The 13,527-nt window shown below is 47.5% G+C and overlaps 1 protein-coding gene and 1 long non-coding RNA gene across 7 annotated transcripts in view; one reads left to right on the top strand and one right to left on the bottom strand.

Moving 5' to 3' along the window:
- Positions 1–4,914, top strand: part of LOC142249611 (uncharacterized) — a 33,208-nt gene extending 28,294 nt beyond the window's left edge. The window contains exons 2-3 of the long non-coding RNA XR_012725082.1: positions 4,244–4,360; positions 4,461–4,914. This is a non-coding gene — a long non-coding RNA (uncharacterized LOC142249611). The remainder of the gene's footprint in view (positions 1–4,243; positions 4,361–4,460) is intronic.
- Positions 1–13,527, bottom strand: part of SLMAP (sarcolemma associated protein) — a 147,708-nt gene that overhangs the window by 87,547 nt on the left and 46,634 nt on the right. For all 6 annotated transcript variants that reach the window (XM_075321333.1, XM_075321330.1, XM_075321332.1 and 3 more), the window contains exons 2-3: positions 11,262–11,409; positions 6,481–6,553 (exon numbers count right to left, since the gene is read on the bottom strand). In XM_075321333.1, the coding sequence (XP_075177448.1) occupies positions 6,481–6,553; positions 11,262–11,409 (221 nt within the window). The remainder of the gene's footprint in view (positions 1–6,480; positions 6,554–11,261; positions 11,410–13,527) is intronic.

Here is a 13,527-nt window from a genome sequence, read left to right as displayed (position 1 = left end):
ACGCTTAAACAGGAAAGGAGGGGGAGGGGAGATTTAGCAACCTCAATGGGTAAAATTGGGACCCCGAATTAAATGTGGGCATAGTAGCCATCGCACCGATAGGTCTGGGTAGGGCGGTCAAATGGCTTAAATTGCTGGCTTGGCCACACGCTCAGTATGTTTTAAGTGGGGGGGGGGATAAAAGCCGAACATGCCTGATCCCAAAATCTGAAAATCTGCCCCCCAGAAGAGATTTTTTTTGGAGGGGGGGGGGGTAGAGGAGTCCATCTCTTACTATTAAAACATCCCGTTGGCGGCTCTTATCTAATGGTATTAAATGCGAGATAATAAATAAAAAAAAAAAAAAGCTAATTTGTAAGTTTAGTAGTTTGTTTTTTTATTCCTTTGACTCTTACGGTTATTTTACAGTTTTATTGACCGGAATTTTCCAGGTGTGGCGATACAAAAGGGTTTTATTTTTCAGATTACTGGCAATGGGGTCTTTGCCAAATTGTAAAAAAAAAAAAAAAAATAAATAAAAAAAAAGTAGCACAGGGGAGGGTTTTTAATTTAGGACAGGGAAGACAGCGGACAATGACCGGAGCAATTTATTCTGGGACATATGAAAAGGAGGAGGTCCCAGCACCTATCGTGCAGGTAAGAATGCTGCAGACATGAAACCACCCATTGAAAAGGGGGCGGAAGGCAAGTTACAGAGCGGGAGCAGCATTTTAAATGCTGTATTTGCACCTAAAGCAGTTTAGGTATTTGCGGGTCGGGGTGCGGACAGCAGGACCGCGCTTCTCTATAGGGTTTCCGGCAAAAGATGAATACACTAAAAAATTAAATCCTAAAATCCCCCATTTTAGTAAAATCTATATATCAATAGCACAACTCAAAGTTTCCATTAACCAGAGGAGAGGAACGTGCCGAGAACCGATTGACAGATGTCCCCATTGGGGGAATTAAGTGTCGTCTGCTCTTAGGCTATGTGTCCACGGGAGAATGTAGCTGCGGATTTTTCTGCATCAAAATCCGCAGCTTTCCCGCAAAATCCGCATCTTTTCAAAAGGTGCGGATTTACCGCGGAATTGCCGCGGATTTTTTATTTTTTTTTCCCCCCAATTTTAAAGCCAAAATCCGGATGAAAATCCGCAACAATAATTGACATGTTGCAGATTTTTCCGGACCAAAATCCACACGAAATCCGCTGCGGAAAAATCCGCAGCGTGGGCACAGCATTTCCAAAATGCCATAGAAATGGCTGGGAAGTAGCTGTGCTGCAGATTTTGGGGAAATCCGCGGCTTTTCCGCGAAAAATCCGCGGCAAAATCCGCGCATTTTCCGCAGCGTGGGCACATAGCCTTAAAGAGACAGCGCTGATTTCCCGGTGACGCGCTCTCCTGTATAGAGTGGACCGGCCTAAAAGTCACTTTCCCATGAGAGCCCTGAGCCGGAGGACAGATAAGAATCCGCTGACAACGGTCTCCGGCTACGTGAGACCTCAAAAGCCGGAGAGCACAAATCCCTGAGCACCGGCGGGTAACAATCAGACACCTCCGGGTACAACCGCAAGAAACGGACAAAAATCATCACTACTGATAACTGATCAGACGTATAATCACCACTGAGCACTACTGTATACATTCTATACAGAATATGATAGATAGGAGGAGTGGAGTAACTGTACAAGGTTCTGAATCTGTCGTGCTCCAGAGCTGCATTCATGATTCTGCCACCAATCATGCAGTGTAACTCATTCTTGGCTTGGCGGAGCTTCTGTCAGGGGTAAGTTTATGTTACATTAGGTCAACGTTAATAGCCCCTTCCTAGAACGGAAATCACAAGTGCAAGTCTTGTACTGATATGGAGCCATGCTGGGAGAGTACAGCTCTGAAGACTAAAGAATGCAGCTCTGGAATACGGTCTTTTTTTAGGTAAATGTAGATGAGTTTTTGGAGGTGACAGGTTCCCTTTATTTACCTGCAGATATAGCAGTAATCAACATGTAAATTGTGTTTAAATCCTCCTTGTCTGGTTTACTGGAGCAGCAGCTACAGGGAGAAAATAAACTTATTTCCTCCTTGTAGCTGCTCGCTTCCGGTCATCGGGCGGTGCAGGAAGCGGTTACAGTCACCGTGCTGTGATCACTGCCCGACACATTGATTGACAGCTCACACCGTAGCATATGAAGAGCAGGCGATCGGTCAGTTTTCCGGGGAGCGATCACAGCACTCCCTGTGTAATGAGCAGTGACCGGGCCCTCAACGCTGTCCAATGACTCGAAGGACGGACAGAACGTCATATACATCCACTGATCCGATAAACCTGCCAGATATTAATAAACGCCGTTCACACGCAGATGAGGGGCGCAGCGTTATTTCATTTGGTAGATTCCCTTTAATGACTTAGAACTAGAATCATACAATCTACTGATAAACTGTATCCTCCGAGCAGAGGACGGAGCTCATGAAGCCGCCGTCATTGACAGCAATTCACTATGCACTGATGAGAAGAGTAAGGACACACAGGAGGATACTAGGACAGACTAGCAATAGTAAAGCGGTAGGGATCCAATGCCCGACCTCATCCGACCCATCCCTATCCATCTACTGTTTAGACCCACCCACGCTACAGCCGACCCCACCATCACTCATCTCCACCAATGCTCCAGCCAACCCAACCATCACTCACGCCCACCAATGCTCCAGCCATCCCAACCATCACTCACGCCCACCAATGCTCCAGCCATCCCAACCATCACTCACGCCCACCAATGCTCCAGCCGACCCAACCATCACTCATGCCCACCAATGCTCCAGCCGACCCAACCATCACTCACGCCCACCAATGCTCCAGCCAACCCAACCATCACTCACGCCCACCAATGCTCCAGCCAACCCAACCATCACTCACGCCCACCAATGCTCCAGCCATCCCAACCATCACTCACGCCCACCAATGCTCCAGCCATCCCAACCATCACTCACGCCCACCAATGCTCCAGCCGACCCAACCATCACTCATGCCCACCAATGCTCCAGCCGACCCAACCATCACTCACGCCCACCAATGCTCCAGCCGACCCAACCATCACTCACGCCCACCAATGCTCCAGCCAACCCAACCATCACTCACGCCCACCAATGCTCCAGCCATCCCAACCATCACTCATCTCCACCAATGCTCCAGCCAACCCAACCATCACTCACGCCCACCAATGCTCCAGCCAACCCAACCATCACTCACGCCCACCAATGCTCCAGCCATCCCAACCATCACTCATGCCCACCAATGCTCCAGCCGACCCAACCATCACTCATGCCCACCAATGCTCCAGCCATCCCAACCATCACTCACGCCCACCAATGCTCCAGCCGACCCAACCATCACTCATGCCCACCAATGCTCCAGCCGACCCAACCATCACTCATGCCCACCAATGCTCCAGCCGACCCAACCATCACTCATGCCCACCAATGCTCCGGCCAACCCAACCATCACTCACGCCCACCCACACTCCAGCTGACCCAACCATCACGCACGCCCACCAACGCTCCAGCCAACCCAACAGTCACTCACGCCCACCAACGTTCCAGCCAACCCAACCATCACTCATGCCCACCAACGCTCCAGCCAACCCAACCGTCCCTCACGCCTACCAACGTTCCAGCCAACCCGACCATCACTCGCGTCAACCAACGCTCCAGCCAACAGTTTACTACACACAGGTCCTTGCTTTCAGTAGCGGCCATGTCTGCCATCACAGCTCCCTAAAAATTTGTTCCATTCAGAGCTATGAGACTGAGCTTTGATACTGGGCACAGTAGTAGCTAGAAGTTTGGCTATGCTTGGTAAATGGGATGCAGAGATCACTAGACTGCTGCTGGCCCTTTAAAAGGATCTATCACCAGGTCAGAAGTGGCCAGTTTTTGAGCTTAACCTGCACAGATGCGCTGCAAAGTGAGCTGTCCATCAAATTGTCAGGGGCGGGATTACAGCTGCCAACTGTGTACTTAGTGGTGACTGTAGGCACGCTCTGCCCACCCCCATGACTGAAAGCCAGATTGTGTCACATAAATCACGGATAATATGATCCCCGGAAGAGGAAAACCGACACCGCAGGAACAAATCCAACACCGGTAGGGAATACAAGTATTGTTTGACCAGGAACAAACATAGGGAATGAAAAGGAGGGGGGGGGGGTTTCAAGGAGTGGAGAATCGCTGTAACAACATTTGGACATGTTCCCTTTACTCTGCAGAGTGCACGAGCCACGTACTAGGGAAACAAGTGGAGCGTGATCAGCTGAAGCCACAACAAGTACAACTTGCTCCGACTCTGCAGTGTCCCCGAGATGACGAGAAGATATTTGCATACGGTTTGTGGAGGATTATGCAGAAAACTTTGGAAAATTCACCCCTTTGTCCCAGTGAATGCTGAGAACGTGAACTTGCTTAAGTGTCTCTTCCTATAAACAGAGAGGAAGGCCGAAAATAGACTGCATAAGTGGAGAAGATTGAGGAGTGACGGCTACAGAACGGAGGTTTCCGGATGGTGCCTAGCGCCGATATCACAACCAGAAAGACGAAAACCCCAGATTGTGATGGACTAAGTCAATACAATTTGGGGCAAGGTGTGTGCCGGGGAGAAGAGTGCGCCGGGGCGGAGTACACCAGAGCGAAACGTGCGCCGGGGCGAAGAGTGCAGGTGTCAGCACCATGTGCTGCTGTCGCTCCTCCGATCTGTCAGCGCTGTTCAATTTACACTGGAACGTTTTGCTGTTAAACACGGAGCTCCGACTGCTGAGACGCTACGTGACAATCTCTATCCGGGAGCCGAATACTGAAGTGTTTATCTCCATATATTATTCAACAGCGCCGTATTAAAAGCAGTGGCGGCCCCGGTTGTTGCTGCTGCGAGTCCCGATCACAGTAAGGCTTTTTTTGTGCTGCGCAGATCATTTCACCCGACGAGCGAGCGTTTTGCCCATTCTCCGGGTGATCGTCCGTCTGATCACAATGCAAAATAAATTGTGAAACGAGAATTTCATGACGCTCCTGCACCATTATCTTGGGCCAGGTTCACACGCAGCATGATTGCACATTTTTTTTTGCACTTTTTTTGCACATAGAAGCTTTTGACATCAGGAAAACCTGGGGGATTTCACAAGATATCTTTTTACCCGACGTTCCTAAACTGGAGCACAAACATTTTTCTTTAAAATCTGCAGGATTTGCTGCGTTTTTGAAGAATAAAATTAACTTTCTTAAATAGGTAGTGTAAAAAATAAAAAATAAAAAATATTATTATTAATAATTAAATAAATGAATAAATAAAGAAATAAATAAATAAATAAATAAAGGCAGAGGTGGCACAAAAGCAAAATCCTGAAGAGCCACCTGCACGTCCACCATTCAGGGGGGGGGGACTGGATAAGGCTTGTATACGGTGCCCATTAGTGATGTCCATATTTCACATCTGTTCCTGGTACATCTATAATACTAAGCAGCCACCGGCTCTGCTCCTTCACGGACGAGCAAGACGGGGGCCCATTTTTATTGGCTACTGAGCAGCGAACAGACAGGATTCCTGTAGAGACCTCTATACCGGGGGGAGAGGAGCACTGTAAAAGATCTATACCGGGGGGGACAGGAGCACTGCAAAGAGATCTATACCGGGGGGGACAGGAGCACTGCAAAGAGATCTATACCGGGGGGAGAGGAGCACTGCAAAGAGATCTATACCGGGGGGAGAGGAGCACTGCAAAGAGATCTATACCGGGGGGAGAGGAGCACTGCAAAGAGATCTATACCGGGGGGAGAGGAGCACTGCAAAGAGATCTATACCGGGGGGGGAAAGGAGCACTGTACAGAGATCTATACCGGGGGGAGAGGAGCACTGTACAGACATCTATACCGGGGGCAAGAGGAGCACTGTACAGACATCTATACCGGGGGGAGAGGAGCACTGTAAAGAGATCTATACCGGGGGGAGAGGAGCACTGTACAGACATCTATACCGGGGGGAGAGGAGCACTGTAAAGAGATCTATACCGGGGGAGAGGAGCACTGTAAAGAGATCTATACCGGGGGGAGAGGAGCACTGTAGAGACATCTATACCGGGGGCAGAGAATCACTGTAAAGAGATCTATACCGGGGGCAGAGGAGCACTGTAAAGAGATCATTACCGGGGGGAGAGGAGCACTGTAAAGAGATCTATACCGGGGGGAGAGGAGCACTGTAAAGAGATCTATACCGGAGGCAGAGGAGCACTGTAAAGAGATCTATACCGGGGGGAGAGGAGTACTGTAAAAGATCTATACCGGGGGGAGAGGATCACTGTACAGAGATCTATACCGAGGGCAGAGGAGCACTGTAAAGAGATATATACCGGGGGCAGAGGAGCACTGTAAAGAGATCTATACCGGGGGATAGAGCACTTTCCTGCTTGGCCCTTGAGCTAACGTTTCATTGCATGCATCACCATCAGACACTTACTCTGACCGTCGTCTCGCCTCTAATCCATCTGGCAGAAACAGCTTCACTGTGGACACTATACAGCCGTGCGTCACTGCGGGAGAGAACAGGAAAAAAGAAAAATAGAGAGATTAATATGCATCAATATAGTAATATGCAAAAAAAACCCAAAAAACTACCATGAAGGGAGAAACATGAATCATTCTCATCACAGAGGGTGCAGCCGGTCTTCTAGGCTCACAACTTTTCTCACATACATTAAACACTGGAGATCAAAATTAGAGATAATGTCTGATCACTGGCTTTTTTCAGAAGTAATGTAATCTACATTGATCAACAATTGAAGGGTTGTTTTTTTTGTAAGGACATCACTAGCCTCTCACACTGCTCTGGTGGGATTTTGGCCCACTCTTCTTCCAGTCTCTTCCACAGTTCTTTGACTGTTGGGGGTTTCTTGGCCATAACTTTGTCACCAAGGATTTTTCAGAGGTTTTCTATTGGGTTTAGATCAGGACTCTGGCCATTTCACTGTTTCCAGGATCTGCTTTCCCAGTTTTGCTGTGCGACAGGGGGCATTGTCCTGCATGAGAATTGCTGCTGATTGAGTGATGGACTCAAGTAAGGAGCCGCGTGTTGTGAAGAAGGTTCTGATCCACACTTGCCTTCACTCTGCCATGTGGATGTATGAGAGGTCCAACTCCTGCTGCAGAAAACATTCCCCAAACCATGACCCTTCCGCCACTGACGTTTTAACACACTTTGGGTTCAGCCTTTCTCCAGTTTCTTGATGAACATAATGTTTCCCCATCGGACCCAAATAAATTAATCTTGCTTTCATCACTAAAATGACCTGTAGACACTTCTCTGTCCACACAAAATGCTCCTCAAAGGTGACGCTGGCCTTGTGATTCTTGCTGCTAATGAGAGGTTTCATTACTGCAGAGTGGGCTTTCAGTCCAAATGCTCTTAAACGTCGTGACACTGTATGACCAGACAGATCCTTACACTATTCCGTGCCAAACTGGCGGCAATTCCAGCTGCAGTGTGAAACAATTACCCATAGAGATTCTCCGCATTATCCTGTCCTCTCTTGTATTTGCCTTTCGAGGGCAAATCGGCTTTCTTGGGGGACTTGAAAGCGTTTATCATGTTATAAAGATGCATTAGTCAAAAAATAACAGACTTGGAACAACCAACTTCTCTTGCTATGGCTGATAGTTTTCACTGCTTTGGCCTTCATCGTGACAACCTGCTGCCGGAGGGTTTCAGTCACATTGGAACGGCAAAATCCGTGCAAACTGGAAAGTTTGGTGCCAGTTACATAGGGTTTGTCAGATAATTAAGGAAATTAGGACCAGATGCAGATTAACACCAATAACCTGCAGGATCTGAAAGAGTTCTCTAATGTTGATCCATGTTCTTTTACATTTATCTTATTCATATTTTTATTATTTGCTTTACAATAAATTCAATTTATGAAATAAGCGGAAAATCCTGCGAGTTTCCTCATGTTAGGATATAATCACATAGGACGACAAGGACCGCAACATTTAGGAAACTGTGTTGTTCTCCACATTTGATCTCCAGTGTATGAGTTTGCAGTTCTGCCCTTGATGCCTTATGTCAGCTCCTCGGCGATTACTATGGAGCAGGTGCCGGCCGGGTCCCCGGCTGCCACAGATATGATGCCAGATGCCGGCCGGTGTCCATTACATTCACCGTAGTGGCATCTCACGTTACCCCGGAGTGGACATATGACAAACTGTCACCTCTAAGTGCAGAACTCGAACCTCCAGGGACGGGAAAACGGTTACTAATATGATAACAGTCCCACAATCTGGGAACGTCCATGAGGCTTTTTAGGTTTACCCGGAGGGAGAAAAGCACTGGAAAGAGATCTATGCCGGGGGGAGAGGAGCACTGGAAAGAGATCTATGCCGGGGGGAGAGGAGCACTGGAAAGAGATCTATGCCGGGGGGAGAGGAGCACTGGAAAGAGATCTATGCCGGGGGGAGAGGAGCACTGGAAAGAGATCTATGCCGGGGGGAGAGGAGCACTGGAAAGAGATCTATGCCGGGGGGAGAGGAGCACTGGAAAGAGATCTATGCCGGGGGGAGAGGAGCACTGGAAAGAGATCTATGCCGGGGGGAGAGGAGCACTGGAAAGAGATCTATGCCGGGGGGAGAGGAGCACTGGAAAGAGATCTATGCCGGGGGGAGAGGAGCACTGGAAAGAGATCTATGCCGGGGGGAGAGGAGCACTGGAAAGAGATCTATGCCGGGGGGAGAGGAGCACTGGAAAGAGATCTATGCCGGGGGGAGAGGAGCACTGGAAAGAGATCTATGCCGGGGGGAGAGGAGCACTGGAAAGAGATCTATGCCGGGGGGAGAGGAGCACTGTAAAGAGATCTATACCGGGGGGAGAGGAGCACTGGAAAGAGATCTATACCGGGGGGAGAGGAGCACTGGAAAGAGATCTATGCCGGGGGCAGAGAAGCACTGGAAAGAGATCTATGCCGGGGGCAGAGAAGCACTGGAAAGATCTATGCCGGGGGGGGGAGAGGAGCACTGGAAAGAGATCTATGCCGGGGGGGGGGAGAGGAGCACTGGAAAGATCTATGCCGGGGGGGGGGGGAGAGGAGCACTGGAAAGAGATCTATGCCGGGGGGAGTGGAGCACTGGAAAGAGATCTATGCCGGGGGGAGAGGAGCACTGGAAAGAGATCTATGCCGGGGGCAGAGAAGCACTGGAAAGATCTATGCCGGGGGGGGAGAGGAGCACTGGAAAGAGATCTATGCCGGGGGGAGAGAAGCACTGGAAAGATCTATGCCGGGGGCAGAGGAGCACTGGAAAGACCTATGCCGGGGGGAGAGGAGCACTGGAAAGAGATCTATGCCGGGGGGAGAGGAGCACTGGAAAGAGATCTATGCCGGGGGGAGAGGAGCACTGGAAAGAGATCTATGCCGGGGGGAGAGGAGCACTGGAAAGATCTATGCCGGGGGGAGAGGAGCACTGGAAAGAAATCTATACCGGGGGGAGAGGAGCACTGGAAAGAAATCTATACCGGGGGGAGAGGAGCACTGGAAAGATCTATGCCGGGGGGAGAGGAGCACTGGAAAGAGATCTATGCCGGGGGGAGAGGCAGGGTGGATAAAAATCTTGATTTTTTTAAAAAAAAATCAAAAAAATCAGATTTTTTTGATTTAAATCAGATTTTTTTGATTTAAATCATTTGATTTAAATCAGATTTTTTAATCAAGTTGTACACAAGCAAAACTTTGTCTTTTTGCAAATCTAATTGTTTTACACAAATAAAAATATTAAAACAGTTGATTATGAAACCTAATAATTTTTATTTGCACTATTAAACACTCAGAATTGAACTTCAGAGAGTAAGTACTTTTTAACAATAGCCTATCTCTAACGTTTGAAGTAAGCAAACATCTTCAGTGAATACATCAGTCCTTTAAGCCTACTGTTTATTTAGGACTTTTAATAGGAAAACCAGTTGTCCTGCTTTAGCAGTTCCTAAGCGGTTAATTGCCAGACTTACCACTAGTACTAGGCTCCTGGTGCATAAGAAGCTGTGGGGGTTCATTGACATTAGTTGTATCACTATCAACATCTTCATTTCCCTTCTGGTTGCAGTTTTCATAATGTGATTTCAAACGGCAAACAAGTCCTTGGATATCCTTTTGACAGTATTTGCACTTTGCTCTTGCACCTTTCTTTCCAAGATCTGCTGCTGGCATCTCAACAAAATGAACCCAAATAGGGTCTCTCTTACGACCTGCTGCCATGGCTCACACAGATCACTTATGAAGTTTGATTGTTACTACAGCCTGAGCCAAGCACTGCTGATGTTACTACAGCCTGAGCCAAGTACTGCTGACTATCCAACAAGTTTGGGCATGTCAACTGAATGCAGGGAAAAAGAAACTAAACCAAAACTGAAACCAAGCTAGAAGTGTGGAATTAAAGGGGCAGTATGAACAAAATGTGGAGGCTATTAATAGTTTATACAATTAAGACATGCTGCTTTTAAACACCTACCTATTGCCATATAGTAAAACAAAAAAGATTTTTACTTACTTTGGGGTCCCCCCCCTCACCCTGGCGTTAGATCGTTGCCCCTAGTTTCGTCCGTGTAACTATGGGCGCACATGCACACTGCTCTCACTTCTCATTTTAATCGTGATTTATATTAAAAAAAAACCTTTTGATTTAAATCAGTGATTTAAATCATGATTAAAATCATGATTTAAATCGATCCGATTTAAATAGAAAAAAATCTTTTGATTTAAATCGTGATTTAAATCATGATTTAAATCGGCGTGATTTAAATCAATCCACCCTGGGGAGAGGAGCACTGGAAAGAGATCTATGCCGGGGGGGAGAGGAGCACTGGAAAGAGATCTATGCCGGGGGGAGAGGAGCACTGGAAAGAGATCTATGCCGGGGGGAGAGGAGCACTGGAAAGAGATCTATGCCGGGGGGAGAGGAGCACTGGAAAGAGATCTATGCCGGGGGGAGAGGAGCACTGGAAAGAGATCTATGCCGGGGGGGAGAGGAGCACTGGAAAGAGATCTATGCCGGGGGGAGAGAAGCACTGGAAAGATATCTATTCCGCGGGGAGAGGAGCACTGGAAAGATCTATGCCGGGGGGAGAGGAGCACTGGAAAGAGATCTATGCCGGGGGGAGAGGAGCACTGTAGAGACATCTGTACCATTGCGTCATATCCCACCAGCCAGCAAACTCAGAGGAGCTGTAGAGACAGAACATCGGATCTGATCGGCACAAACCTTTCCTGGTGTTTTCTGTTACATCGACCCCAAACTGAATGATGTCCCCCGATAGGATCTCACACGGCGGGCTCTCCTCGGACCCCCGACTCAACCTCTGGCTGTTTATGAAGGTGCCATTACTGCTCTTAGTGTCTTGAAGGTAGAACTGTAAGAAAATAAAGACACTGATCAACAAAAAGTCCAATAATGAAGAAAGCAAAAATACCCATACATTCCCTACAGACCGAGCCTGCAAAAAGAGCAAGAGTGAAGAAAGCAAAAATACCCATACATTCCCTATAGACCGAGCCTGGAAAAAGACCAAGAGTGAAGAAAGCAAAAATACCCATACATTCCCTACAGACCGAGCCTGCAAAAAGAGCAAGAGTGAAGAAAGCAAAAATACCCATACATTCCCTACAGACCGAGCCTGCAAAAAGACCAAGAGTGAAGAAAGCAAAATACCCATACATTCCCTACAGACCGAGCCTGCAAAAAGAGCAAGAGTGAAGAAAGCAAAAATACCCATACATTCCCTACAGACCGAGCCTGCAAAAAGACCAAGAGTGAAGAAAGCAAAATACCCATACATTCCCTACAGACCGAGCCTGCAAAAAGACCAAGAGTGAAGAAAGCAAAATACCCATACATTCCCTACAGACCGAGCCTGCAAAAAGAGCAAGAGTGAAGAAAGCAAAAATACCCATACATTCCCTACAGACCGAGCCTGCAAAAAGACTAAGAGTGAAGAAAGCAAAAATACCCATAACATTCCCTACAGACCGAGCCTGCAAAAAGACCAAGAGAGAAGAAAGCAAAATACCCATACATTCCCTACAGACCGAACCTGCAAAAAGACCAAGAGAGAAGAAAGCAAAAATACCCATACATTCCCTACAGACCGAGCCTGCAAAAAGAGCAAGAGTGAAGAAAGCAAAATACCCATACATTCCCTACAGACCGAGCCTGCAAAAAGAGCAAGAGTGAAGAAAGCAAAATACCCATACATTCCCTACAGACCGAGCCTGCAAAAAGAGCAAGAGTGAAGAAAGCAAAATACCCATACATTCCCTACAGACCGAGCCTGCAGAAAGACCAAGAGTGAAGAAAGCAAAATACCCATAACATTCCCTACAGACCGAGCCTGCAAAAAGACCAAGAGTGAAGAAAGCAAAATACCCATACATTCCCTACAGACCGAGCCTGCAAAAAGAGCAAGAGTGAAGAAAGCAAAAATAGCCATAACATTCCCTACAGACCGAGCCTGCAAAAAGAGCAAGAGTGAAGAAAGTAAAAATACCCATACATTCCCTACAGACCGAGCCTGCAAAAAGAGCAAGAGTGAAGAAAGCAAAATACCCATACATTCCCTACAGACCGAGCCTGCAAAAAGAGCAAGAGTGAAGAAAGCAAAATACCCATACATTCCCTACAGACCGAGCCTGCAAAAAGACCAAGAGTGAAGAAAGCAAAATACCCATACATTCCCTACAGACCGAGCCTGCAAAAAGACCAAGAGTGAAGAAAGTAAAAATACCCATACATTCCCTACAGACCGAGCCTGCAAAAAGAGCAAGAGTGAAGAAAGCAAAAATACCCATACATTCCCTACAGACCGAGCCTGCAAAAAGACCAAGAGTGAAGAAAGCAAAAATACCCATACATTACCTACAGACCGAGCCTGCAAAAAGAGCAAGAGTGAAGAAAGCAAAAATACCCATACATTCCCTACAGACCGAGCCTGCAAAAAGACCAAGAGTGAAGAAAGCAAAATACCCATACATTCCCTACAGACCGAGCCTGCAAAAAGAGCAAGAGTGAAGAAAGCAAAAATACCCATACATTCCCTACAGACCGAGCCTGCAAAAAGAGCAAGAGTGAAGAAAGTAAAATACCCATACATTCCCTACAGACCGAGCCTGCAAAAAGACCAAGAGTGAAGAAAGCAAAAATACCCATACATTCCCTACAGACCGAGCCTGCAAAAAGACCAAGAGTGAAGAAAGCAAAATACCCATACATTCCCTACAGACCGAGCCTGCAAAAAGAGCAAGAGTGAAGAAAGCAAAATACCCATACATTCCCTACAGACCGAGCCTGCAAAAAGGAGCCGGATCTCACAGATATTAATTACGAGGAAAAGGCCGGACTGCGGAGACTGGAATCCCATAACAAGGTCACCTGGTTTCGATTTAATAAAATGGGACCCCTACTCGGGGTCCTCGTCTTTGGGACAGGGTGGAAAGCAGTTATTAAAAGGGGTTATCTGGTCTCCTAATAGGTC

Source organism: Anomaloglossus baeobatrachus, chromosome 8, assembly GCF_048569485.1.
Source record: "Anomaloglossus baeobatrachus isolate aAnoBae1 chromosome 8, aAnoBae1.hap1, whole genome shotgun sequence".
In the NCBI taxonomy this organism is placed as follows: Eukaryota; Metazoa; Chordata; class Amphibia; order Anura; family Aromobatidae; genus Anomaloglossus; species Anomaloglossus baeobatrachus.
Note: the sequence above shows the minus strand (reverse complement) of the source record. Positions and strands in the feature narration are given on the sequence as shown.